This window comes from Eretmochelys imbricata, chromosome 4 (assembly GCF_965152235.1).
Source record: "Eretmochelys imbricata isolate rEreImb1 chromosome 4, rEreImb1.hap1, whole genome shotgun sequence".
Taxonomy (NCBI): domain Eukaryota; kingdom Metazoa; phylum Chordata; order Testudines; family Cheloniidae; genus Eretmochelys; species Eretmochelys imbricata.
In genome coordinates, this window is record NC_135575.1 from 92,010,339 (window position 1) to 92,036,422 (window position 26,084).

The 26,084-nt window shown below is 41.8% G+C and overlaps 1 protein-coding gene and 1 long non-coding RNA gene across 5 annotated transcripts in view; one reads left to right on the top strand and one right to left on the bottom strand.

Annotated features, from left to right (window-relative positions):
- Positions 1–44: 44 nt before the first annotated feature.
- On the top strand, positions 45–5,124 carry LOC144264162 (uncharacterized). Its single transcript, XR_013345963.1, has 2 exons — positions 45–844; positions 2,175–5,124. It is a non-coding gene; the product is annotated as an uncharacterized LOC144264162 (long non-coding RNA).
- Positions 5,125–5,245: 121 nt separating this feature from the next.
- EXOC1 (exocyst complex component 1) overlaps positions 5,246–26,084 on the bottom strand; it is a 58,027-nt gene continuing 37,188 nt past the window's right edge. For all 4 annotated transcript variants that reach the window (XM_077815611.1, XM_077815612.1, XM_077815610.1 and 1 more), the window contains 7 exons: positions 22,713–22,820; positions 19,695–19,771; positions 18,820–19,048; positions 16,689–16,872; positions 8,262–8,461; positions 6,966–7,160; positions 5,246–5,941 (listed from right to left, as the gene is read on the bottom strand). In XM_077815611.1, the coding sequence (XP_077671737.1) occupies positions 5,789–5,941; positions 6,966–7,160; positions 8,262–8,461; positions 16,689–16,872; positions 18,820–19,048; positions 19,695–19,771; positions 22,713–22,820 (1,146 nt within the window). In that variant the 3' untranslated portion in view covers positions 5,246–5,788. The remainder of the gene's footprint in view (positions 5,942–6,965; positions 7,161–8,261; positions 8,462–16,688; positions 16,873–18,819; positions 19,049–19,694; positions 19,772–22,712; positions 22,821–26,084) is intronic.

Consider the following 26,084-nt stretch of genomic DNA (forward strand, 5'->3'; position numbering starts at 1 on the left):
TCCGCGCGGAGCAGGCTCCCAGCAGCCTCTCCTCCGTTGTGCCTGCCTGCCCGCGTCAGCGCGGGGTCTCCCGTGTACCCTAAGAATCCGGGCGGGCTGGAGCTGGAGGCGGGCCCGGCGGCTGCTTCCTCCAGCGGTGCGCAGCCCCAGGGCGGCCAGTGCTGAGAGAGAAACCCTCCGCTCCGGACCGCATTAGGCAGCAAGGCAAGGGCGCAGCCCCTGTAGCCTGTTTTGTCTTTGCAAGTCGTCTTAGCCGTGGAGGCACCGTCCGTCTGCGTCACCTACCTCCAGCACGTCCGCTGCCCCCAAGTGGCACCCGCTGTTCCTGATCAGTTTCGATGCTGGAATGTGAGAGATCAGCGGAAAACCCCTGCCCCAAAGTCAGGGCTCCCGCCTGTTTCTGGAATTGCCCAATTTCTAGTATTTCCAGCCCCAAGTAGTCGAAAGTCATGAGTCAGGCCGCAGAAAATCCTGAGTGGCTTAAAAATCACGGGCCTTTAAAAATAATAGAATAAAAGAACCCAGTGGGTGCTTTTTGTTTTCCTTCTGGTTCTTGATCCTTTGCAAGCAGGTCCCATTTTCAAGATTTTCTCTGCAAGCCCAAGAAGTACTCTTTTATTTAATAAATACAAAAATAAATAACCTGAGATTCTCATGACTTTGGGAGAGGGGACTTTAAGATGATCAGCAAGTATTGCAAGGTCTGTGATAAAATTGTGAAAGTTAGGAACACTAATTTTTCTGATCGCTAGAAATCTTACGAACCAATTGTTTGGCACAGGCGGAAGATGGTAACCAGTACCAACTGACAACTCATATCAACACTGCTCTTATTACTACAAAGGTTAGAAGTGCTGTGGTAATTGTCAGTCTTTTTATGCCTTTAAAGTGCATGCTATGTAAGCTGAAAACAAGCATTATGACTTCAGTTCTGGTAGCTGGCATCAACATTTGTTCACACCATCTCACATAGGGCAAATGGAATCAAACCTACCAAGTAATAATCACTGTTTTGTAGAGCACGAAGCATGCTGTTAGCACTCAGTAAATAATTATTACATTATTAGACAGTGTAAGTGATTGGGTGGGAGAGATAGCTCAGTGGTTTGAGCATTGACCTGCTAAACCCAAGGTTGTGAGTTCAATCCTTGAAGGGGTCATTTAGGGATTTGGGGCAATTTTGGGGATTGGTCCTGCTTTGACCAGGGGGTCAGACTAGATGACCTCCTGAGGTCTCTTCCAACCCTGATAGTCTATGATTCTATGACTTTGTTTTAGGCTAAATTATCATTAGTTTGTTACTTAAATAGAGTTAAAGAAAAGTAACTACAATTGATTAGGGACTTCAGATTGTTTCCTGATCCCATTGTACTTATTTTCTCTCTCATATTCATCAACATCCCAGTGAACTTCATAAAAAAAAACCCTTTAATTTAGGTGACTTTTTGATATTAACAGATAACACTAAACATCCTTCTCTACTAAACCCATTAGATCAGTGAGCCATAAACGGACAGAAGATGTATCTGGTTTAATCCTATGAATTTGCTACAGCTCCGGAAAGAAAAATATTCTTAAAGTGGACAAATGCCTAAATTTAATCATCTCAAAGATTTGGGAAAAAAAATAATTTACTTTTCTTTAGAACACCTGTCTTTACTATACAATCACTTCCATTTTATTACTTCACCTTGAAATTCAAGCAGCACAAGTGATCTTGAATGAGTACGGTAAAACCTGGCTTAGAGACCACCTCTGAAGAGAGACCACATGACAAGCAACTACTTGCACAGGCCACAGAACACCACTGCTTCTCTGGTGTGCAAACCTTTGAAGACAGACCACCTCTTATAGAGACCACTTTTGCTAACTCCCATGAGTTTTACTGTAGTTTGAACCTTTATAAGGACCCAATCTACAGGGCAGTATTGATGGTACTATTTCTAAAATTGAGATTTCAGAAATAAGCAAGAAGTGCAAATTAGTTTTGTGATACAGGACAGGATTAGAGGTGGAGCCTCTATATAACAAAGTTCTAGGGAGCCACAAGGAGGGGTTTGTCAAAAAGTAAAATTAAAACTAAGATGATTAGAATTCTTTAATTCCTGGAGAATAATTATGTCACTGCCTTTTTAAAACTGGATTAACAATTGTTTGGTTCTTCATAATTTCAGGCACCCCTTGCATCTCAGAGAGAAGACTTGTGGCTGAAAAAGATAGTACAGTATATCCACTTTTTCCTCTTGGAAAGAGGAAATATAAAACCTTTTTGAATCTTATATGCTATGTTTCAATGGGAGCAGAAGTTGAGTTAAATATTTTTGAAGACTTATGAATTGAAGATACTGTATTGGGAACTGGGGGGTAAAACTTTCAGAAGTGCCTATGTCCCTTTTGGAAACTTTAACCTGTGTATATGCCTTTCTCACTATTTACATTCCACTAGACTCGCTGAAGTTTGATGGGTAATGTTTTGTTTTTAAGAACGCAGACTAGGCCAAACCCAAGGAAGAGAGAGAAAATCTAAAGAACATGTCTGATGTATGAGATGATTGTACTAAAATACTGCACCTAGCACTGGGTACTTTAGTTCCAGAGACCTGTCGAACTGGATTGGTTTAAAAAAAAAAAATGGGGAAAGATGGTTAGAAGAATAGTGCAATTGGCTTGTAAGAAAAGATTAAATGAGCTAAATATGAGTTTGGCAAAGTTATGAGTAAGGTGGAGACATTCAGTTCAAGCATTTGAAAATTGTAAACTTGAAGGAATGCTTTTTATTGAGGTATTATTAAGTATAGTGGCAAGAAATCAAATAAGTTTAAATTGAGTATCATTGAGCTTTTTCTTAAAAAAAGAAAAAAAGATGCCTTTTGATCCAGAATCAGTAGTTTTAATATGCTTTAATTGCTTTTCCTCAACAGTTTTTTCATGTTTAAACTTTGTTACAGGGCACTCATTCAGCAGTTATGTATATTGCATTTGGAATTTGTCACTTTTTTAATCTTGACTCAGATTAATGTTTTTGAATTCTCTGAATTATAGTAGTTGCAGCCTCAGTAGTTATGGTTGTAAAACAGTTTCCAGTCTATAATCTGTATCTTTTCACATGTGCAGAACGCTCATCTTGCGGGCTAATATTTCCCATGTGTGTTCTTAAAAAAAAAAAAAATCTGCCCTTGGGGCAAATTTTGAAATATGTCCTTTCTTTGTGGTGTTATCCCATTTTCCACATCTACAGTATCACCTTCATGACAACTCTGTCATCTTTAGACGTTTTCCCACAGTTCCTTTTGAAGTTCTGACATCAGTATAATTTATGGGCAGACCCTCTAGTTTCACCCACACAGTAGTTGGGGTGAAACTGGATGCAATATTAAAGTTGTGTGATTTATCTTTGATCAAGAATCCTGAGCAAGCTTATTTGCGGACCATGGTCAGAAAGCAATTTATTATTGGTCCGTTAGAGACATTTTAACACAAGAAATATCTTAGTGAAACCAATGCTCAGAAATTTCAGTAGAAGTTCCTGCCGTGTCTGCATGCAAGTACATGAATTCAAAAATGGAGATCTGTTCAGATGGTTTCTTTGGAGAAGTTTTCCTTGATAAATGGAATAAGTTATTGAAGATTTATTGTTTGTATTTGATACGTACCATTAAATATACAGTTGTGCAATGTGGACAAGGTAGTTGTGACGATTCCTCCCATAAGGCTTTATGGAAATATGCTTATGAATGTATGCTACATATGCCGTGTAACATATCTCTGTATAAGTTATGATCTACTGAATCTATTAATCCTATTTGTATGCATGTATCTTTTTGTATTCAAAAGTTATGAATATTGACTGTGTACTGGCCTGATTTCTAAGTAGCCTTAGTAGAGTATTTGGTCAGCTTCTTGAGAAAGGAATGTGCAAATTAGGTGCCCAATCAAGAAACACTTAAAGGACAATGAATCTTGTAAGGCTTCAATCCACATAAGAAGTCTTTCAAGGAGCGAGGACTTTCAAGAAAGCATGTGAACCAAGGCTGCTACCTGTAAGTTCTGAGTCATGCATGGACATGTGACTTGCCCATGTGACTCCAAAACTCCATCTTGGAGTTGGACTTTGCATAGGAGAGAGGAGGGGGTCTCCACCCCCAAGAGAAAGTTTATTTAAAGCCTGAGGAGACCCCCTCCATTTTGTCTTCAGCTGGCTAAAGAGATAGCCTCTCCACCCCCAAGGATACCGAAAGAAACTGGAACAAAGGACAGTAACTACAGGGGGTGTGATTGATTGCTACACCCAGACTAGAAGGAGACTAGTCTGTAAAAAGAAACTTGGTGAGGTTTTTATCTGTATTCAGTTTTATTACTGTACTAGTCTTAGACTTGTGGGTTTTATTTTATTTTGCTTGGTAATTCACTTTGTTTTGACTGTTACTATGTGGAACCACTTAAATCCTACTTTCTGTATTTAATAAGTAAAAAGTGATTTTATTAATTAACCCAGAGTATGTATTAATACCTAAGGGGAGGGGGGGCAAACAGCTGTGCATATCTCTCTATCAGTGTTATAGAGGGCATCTGAGTGTTAAAGACAGGAGCACTTCTTAAGTTGCTTTCAGTTAAGTCTGCAGCTTTGGGGCACGTAGTTCAGACCCTGGGTCTGTGTTGAAGCAGACTGGCGTGTTTGGCTCAGCAAGACAGGGCGCTGGAGTCCCAAGCTGGCAGGGAAAGCAGGGGTAGAAGTAATCTTGGAACGTGAGTTGGCAACCCCAAGGGGGTTTCTGTGATCCCAACCCGTCATAGTAGTATTACAGTGCAAACAAAGAATTTTCAAAAATAGGTGCCTAATGTTAGCCTTTCAAGTCCATACTTGGGGACCTAAACAAATGGCCTTGTTTTCAAAGTGACTGCCATCCAGAAGCTCCCATTTGGGTACCTAAATACGAACTTGAGAACCTTGCAGTTTTGAAAATCTTTGCCCTTAAGATTTTGGAATTCATGCATTTTAAAAAAAAAGTTTTAGCTGTTTTTATGGTACTGTAGTAGCGCAGACTTTCTGCTTAATGTATGACTGACGTTCAATCATGCTCTAGTAAATACCAATAAAACAGTAAATGTATGCTTAAAGGAAAATTATGTATTGTTTTCTGTCTTGTCTTGGGTACCTCATTTTGGACTTAAGATATTGCTGTTTTTGCGGTGAACAGCTGAAGAATTAATGAATACTCTAGAACAAGAAGTTTATAGGACATCATATTTGAAAGATTATTTTTACTTAAGATCAGAAGAGTTACAGCTACAGACAGTGACATTAATTCTCAAAACATGAATTTAGTTAGTACTTTCATTGACGAACTCCACATCTATATATTACAGCTTGAGGCAGAAAAAACCTAATTCTGTACAATCTTTTTAATGGTTACATAATTACCAGCATGCACAGTAGTAGTGTGAAGTCAGATGACTGTAGTGTCCTTTCAAGGTGCTAAGAATATACAAAGGTAATTGCTGTTAGCAAGAAAGAGTTACAATAGTAAAAAAAACAGGGCACCAGTGGGAGAAAAATTAAATATTAAGTGTTTCATGAATTTAATGCTTTAAAACAGTGCTTCAGCTGGGCAGGAAAGCAACACTGCTATTTAGGCATTTCATTCTGCATTGAAATATATCCCAAGATGGAAATATGACTAGACATGTATAGAACATTTAAGAATACATATGCTTCTTATTCCATCTTCTTAAAGCAAGTAACATTCATACTACTTGATATTTTTCAAACCTTTTCCCCTTGTAGAAGTTAGTGAGACTGTGCAATACTGGAGCAGTAGTCTAAGATGTCCTGGATAGTGAATTCCATGGTAACACCTGATCCAGGATAGCAACGAGCTATCAAGCCTTCAAAGTGTTTGTACTGGCGTATAAACTCATCTTGCATAGAATGCCATACAACCTGCAAAAGGAGGAATACAAACAAAAGTAAGTGACATTTTATTAAGACAAAATTCAGAAAAACAAGATTTTTGTTGCACAGAATTTCTGTAAGTCACCTTCTATGAACATTTATACAACTTCTACCAAGTCAAAATTACGAAGTAAAAGAGAAATTTTTGGGTTGTTTTTAAAAAATAATATTACATTGTGCTTTGTCTGTGCTAAATTGATAAAGATTTAAATACAAAAATCTCGTGTAACTAACTGAGCAGAGAGGGTGAGATTTTACAAAATCCTCAGTACAGTGGCCTAATTCTGCTCCCTCTATAGTCAATGAAAGTTTTACTACTTATTTCAATGGTAACAAAATTAGGCTATCACTGACCACTTTTTTAAATCCCACTCATAGCACTGGAAGAGAATGCACTGAAAGTATTATTCTGCGCCAAAACATATGTATAGGAATAGACACATTTCCAGATCACACAAGTGGTCCATATAGTCTGATATACTATCTCCCACACTGGCCAGCACCAGACGTTTCAAGCTTGCAAGAAACCTAATAATGGACAATTATGGCATACTCTAAGGGAAGTTTCTTCCTAACTCCTGTTAGTGGTTGATTCAGTTTGTCAAAAGGAATAGAGGCAATTGGGGGTGAATACCCCTTTAACAAAACTCAACCCTCAAAACATTCCATTTTGAGGGACTCACGCAGGGCTCCAAAAAAACACTGATTTTCAGAAGAGTCCTGAAGCTCAAGGTGCTTCCCCCAAGTGGGAGTATGCAGAAACAACCCCCCAAAAGAAAGTTATGATGGCAAGGTACTAATTTACTGATGACATACTTCCCAGAATACAGAGCTGTAGTTTACATAGCATTCTTTTGGTGCAAGTGAAGATGCTAATATTCTCTCATTCCCGTGAAGTTTCATTTTAGAGAAGCAGACTAAAGGCTATTCTACAAAGTAGTAGAATGTTTGTACAGGCATTAAAACAATCGGAGATGTCAGATTATTCTTTATACAAATCAGATAGTTTTACCTGAAGTAAGTTTTCTTCTTCACAAAGATGTTTGTCCACCTTCTTATAGAGATTATCCAATCCCTTCTTCACTTCCTTACCAGGATATTCCTTTATAACTTTGCGAAGCTCTTGTTTATTGAAAGCCAGTTGGTAACTTACTTCCTCTTCTCTTATGCCCTGTGCCACACGAGCTTCAACACCCTCAAAGAAATGCTAAAATACAATTATAGTATTAATATAATCATAAATGTAGGGTAGTATATGTAAGTGTCAGAATACTGATCTGATGGCACATCTTGTTTTCACATGACAAAAAACCTGAATCAAAGAAACAATATAAATTCACATTAGCTAAGGATCTGGTTCCACCCCACTAAACAGCAGCGTCCGCCACCACCGCACTAGAGCACTGGTTAAGTATTAACTCAGAAGGAAAAGTGTAACCACTTCTTGTAGCACCAGGGTTTTCCCTTGAAGTCTTCTGTCAAGTGCTGAGCCAGCCTAAAACTAACAAGATCATAGCCTGAAGAGAGATAGCAGTAGAGCCCTGGATGTCTAAAGCACAAAAAATAAAAGGCAATAGTGATGCATATGAACATGAGATCCTAAAATATGTATTCCTGAGAGGAGTGGGCCTACAAAAATGTATGTAGGGAACGTCATAGTTTAACTCACATTAGGTGACAAACAAGCATTTTAGATTTTTTAATATATCTATATATAAAGACATTTTATTAGGAGTAATTTCTCAACCATAAAAATTCATAATTTCCTAAAAAAATATAAAAACTACAATCCTAATTATAGCAAAAACATAATTAACAGTATCAAATACATTTGATATGCACAGCTGATATATCTTACAAGTCTCACTATGTTATCCAATTGAATAGCTCAGCTTAAAGCAAAATGTGCTGCCATATATATGGATCTGGTTCTGGCAATTAAAGGCGTATTAGGGTTTTTTTAAAAAGTAGTTTAGAAACAGGGTGATAATGCTTTTACCATCGGAGTGGGCAACAGCATCCCCAAGCTCCTAATTACTGATGAAAGTTAGTGTTGGAAAAGAATCCCTATCCACACATGAACATTTGGGTAAAAATTCTGCAATATATTAACAGTCAAGGAGATGTTAAAATCATTGTCCTGCGGGGAGATGAGAGCCCTTTGGAAGTCACCTGGGTTGGAAGTTAACAGAACAAGAAATGGCACATCCTCACATGCCTGGAGCTGTAAACTCAAAACGTGCAAATCAGTTTTTGGAGAAAGACAGCTGTATTCTGCATCAGAAATACAAGACCAAAAGATGCTTACATTTAATTTCTCAAGAGGCTGTCCCAATGAGTAGATGACGTAAGACTGGAGATGATCAGTGTATTTCTGTTTAGCTTCTTTTTTTTCAGCCTCAAGACATGAGATTTTCAAACGAGAGAGAGTTGCAAAAATATGGTGGAAGTTCTCCATCATGACCACATCCCTGGGTGTTTTCTGGCTTTCATTTGCTACTTTCTCCACTAAAATCAGAATAGTAAAAAGATTCAACACAAATCTCTTTGATAATTAAAATGTCTAAATTATGGAAAAAAGAGAGCTTGTAAGATGAATGAGAAAGAGCCAATTAAAGGAACAATTCCAGAAAAAGAAAAGGAGTACTTGTGGCACCTTAGAGACTAACCAATTTATTTGAGCATGAGCTTTCGTGAGCTACAGCTCACTTCATCAGATGCATACCGTGGAAACTGCAGCAGACTTTATATATACACAGAGAATATGAAACAATACCTCCTCCCACCCCACTGTCCTGCTGGTAATAGCTTATCTAAAGTAATCTTCAGGTTAGGCCATTCCCAGCACAAATCCAGGTTTTCTCACCCTCCATGGCCTAACCTGAAGATTACTTTAGATAAGCTATTACCAGCAGGACAGTGGGGTGGGAGGAGGTATTGTTTCATATTCTCTGTGTATATATAAAGTCTGCTGCAGTTTCCACGGTATGCATCTGATGAAGTGAGCTGTAGCTCACGAAAGCTCATGCTCAAATAAATTGGTTAGTCTCTAAGGTGCCACAAGTACTCCTTTTCTTTTTGCGAATACAGACTAACACGGCTGTTACTTTTCTGGAATTAGAGTGTCTTTGGCTTTCATGTCAAGAAGAGTCATTTGAAAAAATTTTAGAGCTCTTTAATTTTAGAAAGATCCACAAACTACATTTCTCAAGGCAGATTACCTCCATGGGGAACCATGTGGGATAAAACAAACAAAAGTAAAATTTCCTAGTAAGTTGTATCCTTTTAAGCAGAGATGAGGATTCAAAATGATTACTTTTTTACTTGGCAAGTCTGCCAAAATGATTTCCATTGTTGAATAAGTGAGTACATGAGAATATTCAAAGTAGCACTTCACATTAGTCCTAAGACTACAGAGTTCCACTCCTTACATATAGAGTATAGACAGTAATTTTTACATATTATAAACCGATAGATGATACACTTATTTACATGACTGATCCTTTGTTTAGCAAAAAGTGATTTGTATACTTTGTGGAAGTTTACAAACATAATTTATTGCCCTTTGAAGATATTTATGCATTGTAGCAAAACTTAAAAAAAAATTATACAAAAAAGTATTTATTCTAGGCTCCTTTTGCTGTTATTGAATATTTTTGTATGGTAATATGAGCTCTATTCTGCATATTCCAACTTTTCTTACCATGAACAATTTTTACTTAGGACATCAGTGTCTATTGCCAAAGTTATCTTGTTCTTCCAGTCTCTCTTTTTAAACAGGACTGCCCATAAAGGTGCCAGACTGATAACCTTGATGATGGAAGCACTCATTTGTCCACAGAACAGGCTAATGCTAATGTATATTTCTACATACTGCCCCATCATTGCTCCTCAACCTAGTTCTAGATCACCACTCCAAGTGTAGTAAAGTCTTTATGTCCATTTATCCATTAGCCTTTCCACTGAAACAATGAGGATGACATTTGTGATAGTAATTTTTGTAGCACGAATTCCTGTGCTCTAGAAAATTAACTGAGACCATCAAGTCATTTCAGACACACCACACAATAGTCATTAGGAAAATATCTCGCTGCCAATTTTAGTCTTCCTCTCTTCTATCCAAAGCATGGCAGCTACAGGTATCTTTCTAAGCAGCCTTGACCAACAAAACCCCTTACTGCATTCAGTTCAAACTCCTCACTTTATCTCTGCTGTTATTTTGTCTTAGTATCATCATCCTTCCTATCTCTTTTGTCTCTTTTTCCCCACTTGTAGCTTTGTGCTTTCTTTGAGGCTACTCCCAACTGGTTTGGAGCAGTCTGTGCCCTCTTTTCTGCTAAGTATCCTCTCTCTCTCTCCCCCTCCCTCTCTCAAATACCTTTTTAAAAAAGGACAGTTACCTTTTCCGTAACTGGTGTTCTTCGAGATGTGTTGCTCATGTCCATTTAACTTAAGCATGTATGCTCACCACAGGCACTGGTGCCAGACGTTTTTCCCTCAGAAGTATCCATAGGGACCAGCTCTGTTGCCCCCTGGAGTGGTGCACACATGCCAGGGTATATAAGGCGCCACCGGTTCCCCCAACCCTCAGTTCCTTCTTGCCGGAAACTCTGACAGTGGGAAGGGAGGGCGGGTTGTGGAACGGACACGAACACCACATCTTGAAGAACACCAATTACCGAAAAAGTAATTGTCTTTTCTTCTTCGAGTGATTGTCTTTTCTTCTTCGAGTGATGTCCATTCAACTTAGGTGACTCCCAAGCAGCATCCCCCAGAGGTGGGTAGGAGTTCACAAACATGTAGATTGCAATACAGCTCTGCTGAACCTAGTGTCGTACCTGGCCTGCTGAGTGATGGTGTAGTGGGCCGTGAACATGTGCACCAAGGTCCATGTTGTGGCTTGACAGATGTCCTGGATTGGGGAAGTGTGCCAGGAAGGCTGCCAAAGACGCCTGCGCTCTGCTCAAGTGGGTTCTGATGATCAGTGGTGGAGGGACTCCCACCAACTCGTAGCTGGTCCGAATGCAAGAGACGATCCTGTCAGAAATCCTCTGTGTGGACACTGGGAGGCCCTTTATCCTATCAGCTGTAGAGATGAAAAGCTGAGTCGACTTACAGGAAGTTTTTGTCCCATCTAGGTAGAAAACCAGAGCCCTTCTTACATCCAAAACATGAAGGTGCCTGTGACGCTTTGTACCTCAGGGGTACACCTTACACACCCATGTTGATCTTTATAAAATGATTGTGTGGTATCCAATGCAAAGTTTGTCATGTTGGGTGTCTGAGCATGGTTATTATAGTGATGTTATAATTGTTACAGTAGTGTTATAATAATGTTATAGTTTATCATTTCATGTATGTGGTTATGAGGCTGAAAATGTATCCTCATGGCTTAAAATAAGCCCAGGCAAAAATTCTCCAAGAGCAGAGAGGCAGTTCACACCTCATCAGGGCAGGTATGGGACAAACCCAGCCCAGCCTCACAGGAACAAAGGACGCTGGCCTAGGCAGCAACAAAATAATCTGTTAGACTCTCAAGGGAGTCACTCCCTCCTCCTTTGGTCAGTCTGGAACTGCGATGAGGTAATCCTCATCTGACTCTGAAGGGGGGGGGCAAAGCCAAAAGGAAAGAAAGGACATGATAAAAGGGAAACACATTTGCCCTGGTCTCTCTCTCTCTCTTCCACCTATATCTACAGACACCACACCAAGCAACTGAAGCACTGATTAAAGGGGAGAGCCTGGCTGAAGAGCAACCAGACAGCCTGTGAGAAGCATCTAAGTTTGAAACGGCACTGAAAGTGTTAAGATCAGCTTAGAATGCATTTTGCTTTTATTTCATTTGACCAAATCTGACTTATAATCACTTAAAATCTATCTTTATAGTTAATAAATCTGTTTGGTCTGAAGCATGTCAGAGACTCACCTTGGGATAACAAGCCTCGTACATATCAATTTCTTTGTTAAATTGACGAACTCATATAAGCTTGCAGCATCCAGCGGGCATAACTGGATACTGCAAGATGGAGGTTGCAAGGGTTGTGTCTGGGACCAGGGATATTGGCTAGTGTCATTCAGTTGCACAATCCAAGGAGCAGCTTACATGCCAGAGGCTGTGTGTGAACAGCCCAAGAGTGGGAGTTCTCACAGCAGAGCAGGATAAGGCTGGCTCCCAGAGTCAAGGATTGGAGTGACCTAGCAGATCACCGGTCCAGATAACACCAGAGGGGAATGTCACAGTGCCTTTCTTCACTATCTCATGCGGCTTAGGTCAGAACACCGGAAGGAAGATGTCCTGGCTCACGTGGAAAGCAGACACCACCTTGGGAAGGAAGGCTGGGTGGGGCCAGAGCTGGACCTTGTCCTTGTAGAAGACCATGTACGGCAGTTCTGAGGTCAGGGCTCACAGCTTGGAGACCCGCCTTGCCAACATCACCTCCACCAGGAAAGCTACCTTCCATGATAGGTGAGACAGGGAGCACGAGTCCAAAGGCTCAAAGGAAGGGCCCATGAGCCTGGACAGAACCAAGTGGAGATCCCACTGGGGCCGGGGACCAGACTTGATAAAGAGTCTGTCGAGGCCTCTAAGGAACCTGATCATCACATCATGGGAGAACACCATCTGTCCCTGGATTGGTACATGAAAGGCTGAAACAGCTGCCAGGTACACCCTGACAGAAGAGTGCGCCAGGTCCTGGTTCCTTTAATGAAGCAGGTAGTCCAAGATGGACTGCACCAAAGAATGCGAAGGGGAGATGCCCCGTTCGGCTGCCCAGCGGGAGAACCTCATCCACTTTGCCAGGTAGGTCTGCCTAATCAAGGGCTTTCTACTCTCGAGGAGGACCTTCTGGACCCCTTCCGAACAGGCTCGTACATCTGGGTTTAGCCACGCAACATTCATGCTGTGAGGTGGATGGACACAAGGTTGGGATGCAAGAGTTGGCTGTGATCTTGTGACAGCAGGTGTGGTCGGTTCGGCAGGGACCAGGGAGGGATCGCTGACCAGCTTGATAGTGTCCCAAACCAGTCCTGGCGAGGCCACCCCAGAGTGATCATGGTAACTTGCGCCTTGTCTCTCTTGATTTTTGCTAGGACCTTGCTGATGAGCAGAATCAGAGGGAACGCGTACATCAGGCTTCCTGCCCATGGCAGGAGGAAGGCATCGAAGAGGGAGCCCTTGTCCAGGCCCCATCAGGAGCAAAACCTGTGGCACCTTCTGTTCTGCCTGGTGGCAAACAAATCTACTGGGGGAGTTCCCCATCTCTGGGGAATCATGCCGGCTACTTCCACTCGTGGTAAAAGCACCCACTCGTGGTAAAAGGAGAAGTCCCTGCTTCGGTGATCTGCTAGTGTGTTCCTGGCACCTGGAAGGTGACATGCTTCTAGATGGATTCCATAGTCGATGCTGAAGTCCCAAAGATGGAGTGCCTCTTGGCAGAGGGCCGAGGATTGTGTTCCACCTTGTTTGCTGCTGTAGAACATCGAGGCTGTGTTGTCCCTGAGAACTCTGACCACTCTTCCTGACATGTGAGGTAGGAAGACCATGCACGCTCTGTGCACCACCCTGAACCTCTTTGATGTTTATGTGTAGCGTCGATTCCTCTGGGGACCACATACCTTGGGTCTGGAGGGTGCCAAGGTGCACCCCCCAGCCGAGAGCCGAGGCTTCCAAAACCAACTTGGCTGACTGCGGAGTGCTGACGAAGGGAACTCCTTCCAGAACTTTCCTGGGGTCAGCCCACCAACACAGCGAGGTATCATCGCGGGGATGATGACGACCTTCTTCTTGACTGGGAGTAGACCATCGCCAGCCATTGCTGCAGAGATCACATCCGGAGCCTGGCGTGACACACCACATATGTGCACGCTGCCATGTGACTTAGGAGGCACAGGCAAACCCTGGCTGTAGTAAAGGGAAACTCGGAGACTTCCATGAGATCCATCAGTGCCCTGAATCTCTCCAGCAGCAGGAACGCCCTGGCACAGGTCAAGTCGAGCACCGCTCCGATGAACTTTATCCTCTGTACCGGAACTAACGTGGATTTTTTTGTCGTTCACCAACAGGCCAAGGCAATGGCAAGTGACTAACAGCATCACGACATCTCTTTGGGCCTGGGACCTAGCTCTGCCCTTGACTAGCCAGTCATCGAGGTATGGGTAGATCTAGGCACCCACCACTGACATACACTTGGTAAATATCCATGCTGTTGCTAAGCCAAATGGGAGGACCGCAAACTGATAGTGGTTGGACCTACCATAAACTGGAGGAAGCGTCTGTGTCCCTTGAAGATGGGGATGTGAAAGTACGCATCTTTCAGATCCAGGGCAGCATACCAGTCTCCCGGATCCAGGGAAGGGACAATGGAGGCCAAGGAGACCGTGAAGAACTTCAGCTTTGCTAGGAAGCGATTTGGGTCTCGCAGGTCCAGGATAGGTCGTAGACCGCCTTAGGATTAAAATGTAGCAGGAATAGAACCTCTTGTTCCTGAACTCTGGAGAAACAATCTCCACCACACCTACCTGCAGTAACCCTTCTACCTCCTGCACGAGGAGACTCTCATGAGAAGGATCGCTGAAGAGGGACGGGGAGGGAGGGTGGGAAGGAGGGGTAGAAAGCAACATACAGGCCCAGCGTTTTAAGGGTCGTGCAGGAGTCCTTTAGGCCATGGAGCTTATTGTCCGTCTGTTCCGCAAACAGGGCTTGCCCATCGAAGGGAAGGTTTTGCATTGAGTGCTGAGCTTCCGTGGACAAGCCAAAGAGTAGCAGCCAGGATGCCCAGTGCATGGTGACGGCTAAGGCCATGGTTCGGGCGGCAGCGTCCACTGCATCCGACGCCGCCTGGAGCGTTGCCCTGTCCGCAGTCGTGCCCTCCTCCATAATAGCCCGGAACTCCTTCCTACAAGCCTCAGAAAGAGAGCCCTCAAACTTGGACATGGTTTGCTACATGTTAAAAACACAGCATCCCAGGAGGGCTTGATGGTTGGCCACCCTCAACTGGAGGCTAGAGGACGAATAAAGCTTATGCCCAAACAAATCTAGTCTCTTGGAGTCTTTGTTCTTAGGGGTAACTCCGGGCTGACCTTGTCACTCCCTGTGGTTAACCGCTTCTACCACTAGGGAGTTGGGAGCAGGATGGGTGTACAGGTACTCGTGGCCTTTGGATAGCACGAAGTACATGAGCTCCGCCCTCTTGGAGATAGGTGGCAGTGAGGAGGGAGTTTGGGTCCTCCACAACCATTGGTGGCCCGGTGGCTTGCTCCCCTGGTCCCTCTTGGACCCCCACAGGTTCCATGGGTACCACGCTGCCAACCACTGTGCCTGTGGCCACGGGACCAGTTTTGGTGCAGACAATGTAGCCGGTACCACCAATAACAAAGCTTATCCCGCTGTCAGCAAACCTCACTCTGAACCAGGGCTGGATCCTGAGCGGTCACTCCCAGGTGACCAGGACGGAGCAGACTAGTGGCTCTGTCCCAGCCGTTGCTGGTCATTCCGCCTGGAGTCCGATCTAGAGCGGGGTCCGTAGGGACCAGTGGTGCTCGACAGATCCATGACAGCTTGGAGCCAGCGATCTACATCTTGCACTTGACAAGCAGTACTAGGATGAGAAGCGGGATTGGGAGTCGGAGAGGGCCCAGTGCCGGAAAGCGCCTGCACATAGTGATGCCCTCCTCGGGGATCGGTGACGGTCCAAGGAATGGTACCATTGATCCCTCGACGGGTCCCTGGAGTGGTACTTCTGCCGATTGTGCATGCCTTCAAAGGTCTGCGCCCAGTGGTCAGCGAGCTGCACCTCAAGCCTCTCTGCTCATGTCCAAGGATCAAATAGGGCGGCGCAGCAACGGGGGAATGGTGGAGTGGGAACCGTGGCGGTCCGAATGTGGGTTTACCCTGTGACCGGGGAACCGCAGGAGCCGGTGTGGGCGGCTATGGATACTGCTGAGGGAAAAACTTCCGGCACCGGTGCATGTGGCGAACACACACACCTAAGCTGAATGGACAGCAATCACTCGAAGAAGAATGCACTTCGGTGAATCCTTTCTATCCTGATGATCTCACCAATGTTACCGCCACATCTCAGTATTTAATTGCAGTCTCCAAGCTCCTTCTTTACAGCCTTTAAGAAGGTGAATATTTTTGTTTTTAAAAGCTTTTAGTAGCTTCACTCAGTAACAGAATATATATACAGATATAGAAGTTAAAAATTCATATACAATTTAAGACAAAATATTGAATATTTGTCCCCTACCTCCCATGCAGAACCCTGAACACTGGTCATAGCAGGGAAATTGCTTTTCAAATAGTCTGCTTTAAGCATTAAAAATGTACCTATGTTTTAAGTTCACTTAACACATACTATTATGTTACTGATTTCAGTCATTAACATTTTTTAAAAATGATGATGCCCAAAATTTCAGTCCAGGTTTGGCGTCAAAGGCTTATGACAAGATGTTTTTTTATAGTAGCAAATGCTCTTTTCAAATTTTTGGGACTAAATGCCCAATAGTGCTGGCATCTGGATCTGTCTATGGTGGGAAATATGCTTAATCTGCAGAATAAATATTTTCTACCAAATTGCTGTTCTGCATTCTCCACTGGCCAGTTTATGGAAAGCTGTTAATATTAGTTTCAGGGGGACTATATTTTCTGCCCTTCCAAACAGAGAGAAAAAGTACATCAAGCAGACAAAGAGTGAGTTTGTGGAAGTATGCGGGGCACTGCAATAGACCTTACCATTGATGAAAACACTTCTTATAAGTTTTATGTAAGCTTTATCTAAATCTCCTCGACGCTCTGCATTTTTGAATATAGATTCAGCCAGTGCTGCAAATTCTTCAAATTCAGCAACAAATGTAAGGATCCCAACTTTACTCTTCTTTGATATCTTTACCTCCTCCATCTGTTTTATTTGATTACTCTTAAGTTAAAAACAAAAAGGTTAATTAGTCCACAATATTTTTTCTGAAACTTGGCCTGAGAAAAGAAATGAGAAAAATACTCAAACACATTGAAAAAAATCAGTAAGTTCATTCACACAAGACTTGAATAATTTTCCTTTTACCTTTATGATATGTTTTTAAAGTCTTTTTACCCAAACAAACCTTTAATAAGTCAGAGTGACGCACTAAGAAGGAATTTATGAGTATACCAAATCTTTGCGCTTTTATTTTCCTTCCTTTTGGTTTACCTTTTCAGCTTGGAAAAGAGACGGCTAAGGGGAGATATGACTCAGGTCTATAAAATCATGACTGGTATAGAGAAAGTAGATTAGGAAGTGTTGTTTACTACTTCTCATAACACAAGAACTAGGGGTCACCAAATGAAATCAATAGGCAGCAGGTTTAAAACAAACAAAAGGAAGCATTTCTTCATACAACGCACAGTCAACCTGTGGAACTCCTTGCCAGAGGATGTTGTGAAGGCCAAGACCATAACAGGGTTCAAAAAAGAACTAGCTAAATTCATGGAGGATAGGACCTATTAGCCAGGATGGACAGGAATGGTGTCCTTAGCCTCTGTTTGCCAGAAGCTGGGAATGAGCGACTGAGGATGATGGATCACTTGATGATTACCTGTTCTGTTCCTTTCCTCTGGGGCACCTGGCACTGGCTACTGTCAGAAGACAGGATACTGGGCTAGATGGAACTTTGGTCTGACCCAGTAGGGCCACTCTTTGTTCTTATGTACCTTCTCTAAAGAGGCACATATTCTGATGCCCACTGCTAGCAAATGGCAATTTATACTAGAACATACAAATATCAAGATAGGTTTCAGAGTAGCAGCCGTGTTAGTCTGTATTCGCAAAAAGAAAAGGGAGTACTTGTGGCACCTTAGAGACTAACCAATTTATTTGAGCATAAGCTTTTGTGAGCTACAGCTCACTTCATCGGAATGCATCCGATGAAGTGAGCTGTAGCTCACAAAAGCTTATGCTCAAATAAATTGGTGAGTCTCTAAGGTGCCACAAGTACTCCTTTTCTTTTTGCAAATATCAAGATAGTTGTTTATTACACTAAATTTTCAAATGCAGCTAAGTTAAAAAAATTCTAAGAAAGGAATCAAACATTGTTTTCTTCCTTTATTGAAAGTTGTATTATCAGTAAGTTTTGTCTCCCATCCTCGGCTAGGTCTACACCAGAAACTGTTATCGGTATAATAATGTTGGTTAAGGATGTGTTTGGGGTTTTTCCTGTTTATTTTGTTTTTTTTTTAAAATGACATTTTTAATACAGGCAAAAGTCATAGTTAGATGCAGTTATACTGGCAAAAAAAACTCCGATTGCGGATATAGCTTATTTTAGTCATGGAACTGTTTTCGCTAGTAGAAGCTGTGTTTAAATTAAGTAAGTTTGCCAGTATAGCTATACTGGCAAACCTTTTCTGTTGTAGACTAGACATCTTTCTTCTTCACACATATATTTTTTTATTCCGATAGGCTCATAAAAAATGTCTTTATTAACCAACCAAATTTTGTTCAGCAAGTCAGGTGACCTGAGGGCTAAAGTCTGCTTGCCTTGCTCATGCCTTGTAGTTTCAATGAGATCACTGGTGAGAGAAAAGTAGGCAGAATTTGGCACTGGAATACTAAGAATCTGAGTTCTCATAAGTGACTACACTTTTCCAGTTCCTTCTTGAATGTTCATTAAACAGAGCTAACCACCAATTATTTATACATTTTTGCAACTCCATCCAAGTTATTTTGTGTTTATTTAAAAATCAATACATAGTGGTAAGATTTTTTTCCCCACCTTTAAATTAACTCCAAAGACATTTAAGATTTAGGGTTCTCTTACATTTAAAACTTGCTAGCAGTTGGCTGCCTTTAATAATATGATTAGTTTAATCTAAGTAATTAAGAACTTACAATGCATTTGTCAAAGTTTCTTTTGACAGTCACCAAAACATTTCCAAGTGTTGTGCTGAGGAAGGAAGCTGGGTCCACATTTTGTGCTGTCCATACATGGTGACTCATCTTAACTAACATATAAAGGGAATTAAAGCTATCAATCTTGTCCCCCAGAGCTATAAGGTTATTCAGCTCTGGCTCAATAGAGCGAAATATTTTTATCATCATCTGTCGGATCATGTCTTTCCTGTTAAAAAAAAATAAAATAAAAATAACAAATCTGACAATTTACTGGGCTACTATACATTTTCTTTCATATATATTTTAAGAAAAATGTACAGATATTTAACAGTCTCATTTTTACTTAACCTTAATGAGCATGAAGGTTTTCAGGGGATGGGGCTAAAGGAAGAATAAAATAATTTTTGCCAAGTCTTAATTGGACATTGCCAAGGTCAAAAAATTACAGTTTAACTACATTTAAAAATGTTTTCTTCACAATGCCTGCTAGATCATAGAAAATCTGTCTTCCACATGCTTAAAGTTCAAACTACTCTCCTGGGTATTTTTACAAAACTAACAAAGAGATGGGTGGGTTTCCTTGTAGATTTTGTAAGCAGGTGGGGTATTGAGTTGTTACATTGTTTTATTAGAACATAGCCATCCAGGCACATTTAACTGCAATAAATTTAAAATTAAGTATAAATTATGCAAGTTAACTATTCAATGTTTACTGAAAAATGTAGAAGTCATTAATTTTAACTGCAGGAAACAAAAGTAACTGTCCATGTATCACTATGGGTAAAAAAAAACAAAAACAAAGATTTGTACTTCATTACAGAAAATAAATCTCTAGCCTCAAGAATGAACAATGATGAAACATCAACACGTACTCAGATGATATAGCTTGTGGAACACCAGAATTATGAGGCCGGGATAAAGTTCCTCCATCCATTTCCTCTACTTCATTCTGCAAGAATTATGCAGGTGTTTTACATAAATAAGAATCTTAAAAGCAAGGAGTTAACTCAGTTATATCCCTATCTAACTAAAATTCTGTATTAAACTGGTAGGTATGTCTAAGAAAAACAGTTACCAGCAGCAATCATTATTTGAAGGTGATATTTACAAATAGATACACACATTCATTCTCTGTTACAAGACAAGATACCTGGGCGCACTCCATGGCATAACATTCTGAACCATTAACATCACCCTCTCATCTCGACGTAAACAGAGTGGTCACCACTAAATAGCCAACATTTTCTATTCAAGGTTTTGTCATTGCCGTAAGCTCTGCAAAACATTGTCCCACCCTATGATCTTCCCTTAATAGGAGATAAGGCAAGGCAAAAACTGTTAGCATTCATAAGCTAGTGCAGTAAACTATATCAAATACTGCCGACAGAACAGCATGAACACTTTATCTTTAAATATCCATAGAAAGAGATCACCCACTAAAGCCACAAGTGCAGCCTCTGCCATATCCAGATCTGTATTCACATTGACACGATCTGAGGCAGTGATGTACTCAGAGATATCTCACCGATGTGTTCTCAAGAAATGGGAAGATGGAAGATTAAATATTGGCAATATTTGGCCAGATTCAAACAAATATCCACTTGATGCTGACAGCTACGGCCACACAACAGCTTCCTTAAGTGAAGCTAAACAACTTACCACCTGAAGGGAGGTGTTGACAATCTCCACCCAGTTCTCTACAGGCCTTCCAAGCATAGACTGTAATACTTACCTGTTCTCAACACTGTTGTAACACCACAGTAAAAACTGAAGTACAGTACATCAATGAGCTACTGGACTAAACTCAAGCAGAGAAGACTATGGGTGAAATCCCGGCCCCATTACGGCAATGGCAAATCTACCAATGACTTCAATAGGGCCAGCATTTCACCCTTAGCGTTTGTGCAGTCTGCATGCAAAGAAGCAGACTGTTTAATCACAATCAGCTAGACTTTCTCTGCAAAGTAACATGACGTTTCTTTTTGACAAGGACTCATATCAAGACAGGAGCAAGAACAGCCTCTACAAATCAGGTTGCCTTCTGGGGTGGGAGGGATAGCTCAGTGGTTTCAGCACTGGCCTGCTAAACCCAGGGTTGTGAGTTCAATCCTTGAGGGGGCCATTTAGGGATCTGGGGCAAAAGTGGGGGATTGGTCCTGCTTTGAGCAGGGGGTTGGACTAGATGACCTCCTGAGGTCCCTTCCAACCCTGATATTCTATGATTCAGTTTTCTATTCAGTTGTCCAGCTGTTTGTATGTACAACTCCCAAATTTGTATTAACAATCATGATAGGTGTACATGCAAATTTAATAACCTAGGCTAATATCAGTCTCTAAACTCAGACTAAATAACTTAGCCTCATTTGCACAGGTCAGCCAAACTCTGTTAGACAGTTTTAGTTTCGACAGCTTAAAATAGTTAAATGATTGTTCCTTAATTTAGTTTGAAACCCAGTTTATATGTGGACAAAGAGATAGCCGTTATAGTTTTCTGTGGCAGACATCTTCCAGGCACAGCTGAAACATCCCTTGAAGCAACTAAGCTGTTTTAAGTAAGTATAGACATTTTCTCAAAAAGCACGTAAGAACTATCATCTCATATGAAAGCTTAAGAAAACTGAAAATCCAACCGTCTTAGAAGAAGACACAGTAAGAGATAAAATACTTAAAAGGGTGAAAACAATTACTTTCTTCTGAGGGAAAAAAAAGAAAAATGATGCATCATTAGAAAGAGAATCTCACTAATAATCATTATAAAATACCAACAGTTGTAGAGTTGTGCGCTGAGGAACATTCCCAGAAAATAATGTACTATGAAGGTCTACCTTTATTTCCCACACATAGCTATAAAGCAAGGGTGGGCAAACTTTTTGGCCCGAGGGCCACATCGGGGTGCAAAACTGTATGGAGGGCTGGGTAGGGAAGGCTGTGCCCCCCGAACAGCGTGGCCCCTGCCCCCTCTTCACCCCCTCCCACTTCCCCACCCCTGACTGCCCCCCTCCTGGATGGGGGTGGGATCCAACCCCCCCCGTACCCTGACTGCCCTGACCTAGCCACACACCCGCTCTCTGACAGGCCCCCCGGGTCTCCGATGCCCTATCCAACCCCCCCTGTTCCCTGACTGCCCCAGAATCTCCGCACCATCCAACTGCCCCCTGCTCCCTGTCCCCTGACTGCCCCCGGGACCCCCTACCCAACTCCCACACCGCTGCACCCGCCGACACACCCTTAACATGCTGCTCAGAGCAGCAGGAGCTTGCAGCCCCGCTGCCCGTGCAGCGGCATAGCTACGTGGGAGGGGGAACAGCAGGGGAGGGGCCAGGGACTAGCCTCTCAGGCCAGGAGCTCAGGGGCCGGGCAGGATGGTCCCGCGGGCCAGATGTGGCCCGCGGGCAGTGGTTTGCCCTCCTCTGCTATAAAGGTTTTCTACATTCTAGATTTTCCCCCTTTTATTTGCCACCATTATGCCAAATACCATGTTTCTTAGCACTTCAACAATATATTTAGAGTGAAAATAATTCAAAATAAAAGAAAGGGTCTAATTTACTACAACTTTTTCTTCTTCCACTGTTTAATTGTAAAGTAAATTCAGATTTCCCTTTACGAGGGAAAATGGATTTGAGACATTCTGGTTAAAATACATTATGCACTCTAGACTTCTTTGATATTCACTTGCAAACTAAAAAAATTCTGCTTGCAAACACATATGCATTTGAACAACTTTATTCATATGAGCAGCTCCACTGACTTTAGTGGGAGTTATCATGTGTATTTGTAGCAACTGGGCCTTCATCGCCACAATATTATTTCAACACCTAATACAACAATTTTGTAGTTAAAGACCATTCATAGATTATATATCATTTTAGCTAAATTGAAATAAGTCATACCATTGTTGTTCCCATGCTTTGATGCTGCTGTAGCTTGAAGAATTTGCTAATAAAGTCCTGTTCTGCTAGACACAGGGGCTCCAGTTCACTTAGAACTTGCTCAAAGATCTAAAGTAAACCAAAATAATTTGATTAAACACACCCATACACACACCCCTCAATGCACTATAGCCAATTATAACAATATTCTTTGTTTTAATTTATTTTCCATTGCTTGTGTGATCCTAAGAACCACTGGATGTCAGCTGACAAAGGGTTCACTGTTCTGTAACAACAACTCCTAACAGGCCTAACAAATTAGCTACACCTAGCACACTGCATTCATAGTATATATCCATAAAGAATATCATGTTAGGTCTTCAATAAAAGCTGGGTTCACACTGGTCATTAATATCATTGTGAAATGTTCGTGCAATTAGCATGCAAGAGGTTACGATGGACAGATATATGTCAGTGGCACCAGAATAGGAGGAGCCGGGGGTCATGGCCTATCCACTTTACTCCTCTTCCCCCTGAGGTTCCCCCGGCCAGGCCAGCAGCTGGAGCCCGTCCGGGGAGCCCAGGCAGTTGCGGGGTGCCGTGCCGTGGATGGCAAGGCACCCCCACAGACCCTCCCGGGCAGATGGAGGGTCTGCAGCATGGTGCCCCACAGCTCTTACCATGGCCGAGCTGCAGCCCCCTGGCCAGAGCCAAGTCCAGGTAAGAGCTGTGTGTGGACAGCTGTGGGTAGCCGTGGACCCTGGCCCTGGGCACGGACACAAGCCGGGGGCTGCTCTGGACCTCCTCTCCTAGCAGGTGGAAGGTCCATGGCTCCCAGCCTCCTCCAGCTTCCGGTTTGGCAGGGGCAGGGCCTTGGATGGAAGGGGAGGGGCAGGGAGCCCTGGTCCCGGCCCCTGGCCTCTCCACTTTTGGGCAGACTCTGCCATCCTTGATAGACACACAATAAAAATATATTCTTAAAAAGTCTGACTCAAGGCAGGGTTGATAAACAGGTTTCTGCCAAAGGATGTATATCCACCTGTCTGCCTCAGTTTATTTGTAAATTAAGTATACTAAGCCAACACAATGGAAACTCCATTTGCATACAAGTCAACATGGTGTTGGCATGCCAGAGAATAGACCACCAGGGTCATCCTGACTCTGGGAACAAACAATGAATTTTGGAGGATGGAGAAGGCAAAATGACACCTCTTTATCCTGCACCTGAAGAAGTAACTGAGCAGCGTTATGAAAACATGTTCCCAATCAGTCTAGGTTAGAAATGACGCAAGAAAGCTTTCAGAGAATATAAAGTCTGCTTTTAGACAGATGGTTAGTCTGGTAAAGTTTAGTCTCTAGAAAGCTTGTATTGATTTTGTTTTGTATGTAATCTTTCTGTCTTTATTATCCTTACTCACTATCCATTAAACCTTAGCCTTTGATAATAAAATTATGATTGTTTTCACAATCAATCTCTCTCACTGCTGTGATGTTACATAACAGCTGATCCTCAGTTGAATCAAACAGGCTGGTGTGTACGTCTGCTTAAGGATAGCAAACCTGCTAATTTCAGCAAGTGTCCAGTGGTTAGGGGCTGGCCATTACAGGGGAGTGCTTCACAGGGGCTCTGCGATTGAGGTATGCCTATTGTTAACATACAAGCCAAAGTAAGGGCTGGCATAGCCCTGATGAGATTGAGTTCCTACTAGGCCAGAGGTGTCAGAGAGCTGACACTCAATTAAGCACTAGCAAGTCTCTCTCACTGGAGGCAAGGGGATTACAAGGTAACTCGCAGTCCTAGGTACCCCAAGAAGCATCAGAGCTTGTTCCATACAATACCTTCTGCACTCAAACTCTAAAGCTAGATTTCTACCTGAACATATATAAAAGCAATAGAATGAAAAGCATTATGATTTCCAAAAGTTCTAACAGTAAAACAGTCATATTTTTAAAAGGTAGATTTATATAAAGTTTTACGACCATGTGAAACATAATTCTTTGTTATTCACTTTAAATAGGAGAGGAAGGGGGAGAAAGGAAAATTGAATGCTCCCCATCTCTCCCATCCCTTCCCCCCGCCCCAACGAGTTTGCCAACTGAATTCTAAGACTACAGGATGAAGTATTTACTAATTCAAAAGCCATTAAATATCTGGCCACATGAGAGCTTGTAACAGCGTTGTTACAACCTTTTTCAAATAAGGTTATAACCAAACAAATTGCATCCATACCTGGTACAGTTATAGACTGTTAAGCAATCATACCACATATGTAGCTGCAGGGAACAAGAAAATAGGAAGTAGTTCACAGAAGTCTTTCTATCCACAGTAGATGAAGCTATGCGAGCTGCTATTCTTATATTGGGAAAAAATTTCAAATACTATGCTGCAGTTTCATATTATTAGTTGTGGACATTTGGTGCAGCGGTGTGTTCTGTTGGCACATGGTAGCTTGGTAAAGGGGTGTGTGCAGAAGCACAGATTGAGTGGGGCACAGCAAAAGACTTTGGTGCATGATCTGCAGCAAATACTGTAGTTGTGGAACTGGTAAGGTGGGTGCCTGTGAGTGGATGAACAGAGGGTATGTTAAGTGGCTTAACTTACCATTTCTTTATGGGTTTGTGTCAGGTATGTTCTGTATGTGCCAACCCTAACTGCTTCACAGTAAAGTTTGTGTGTATTAAGTACTAGCATCTGGTGAAATTGGTAAATAAGTTTTTGTATTTACTTTTGGAATAGAGGGTGATCTTGAGTTATTTTGAAATAAAATCGAATTAAACAATGAAGCTACTTTTTGGCAAACTTTTTAATTTATTAAAATTATTTGTCAACCACCAATCCATAAAGACTCTTTCAAAGACATTTCTAGTCTACTGTGTCACCCTCATACAGTAAACTAAATCAGTTTCTTTGCAAGTATTTAGGAACTAAATGCATGGTAACTGTTAAAGCTTACCACACTACTAAGATTAAGCAGTAAATCCAATCACTAGAAACTAATTAGGGAAAGATTTATCCAAAAAAGTTATTGGGCAAGCACAACAAATTACATAACTCTGTGTATACATTTCTTCACCACACGCAAGATTACATGTAGAAATAAAGGACGGAGGACTTTTTAAAATAATTAAAAGATGAAAACAAAAACCAAACCATTTGAAGGGATTATATCTATTTTTGTTGACTTGTAACAGAATATCAGAATTCTTACAAAATTACTAATTTTCACAGACAGGACCAGGATTTTTATTCAGTTTCATAGAAAAACACCTGTTATGACTGCAAGTGTATGTCAGTAACTTAGAGGTAAAAATCCTTACAGGTAAACTGCAGTTACCCAAAAAACAACAATTAAAACAGGAAAAGTTAGCAAGGATTGGTGGTGCCAGGCAACA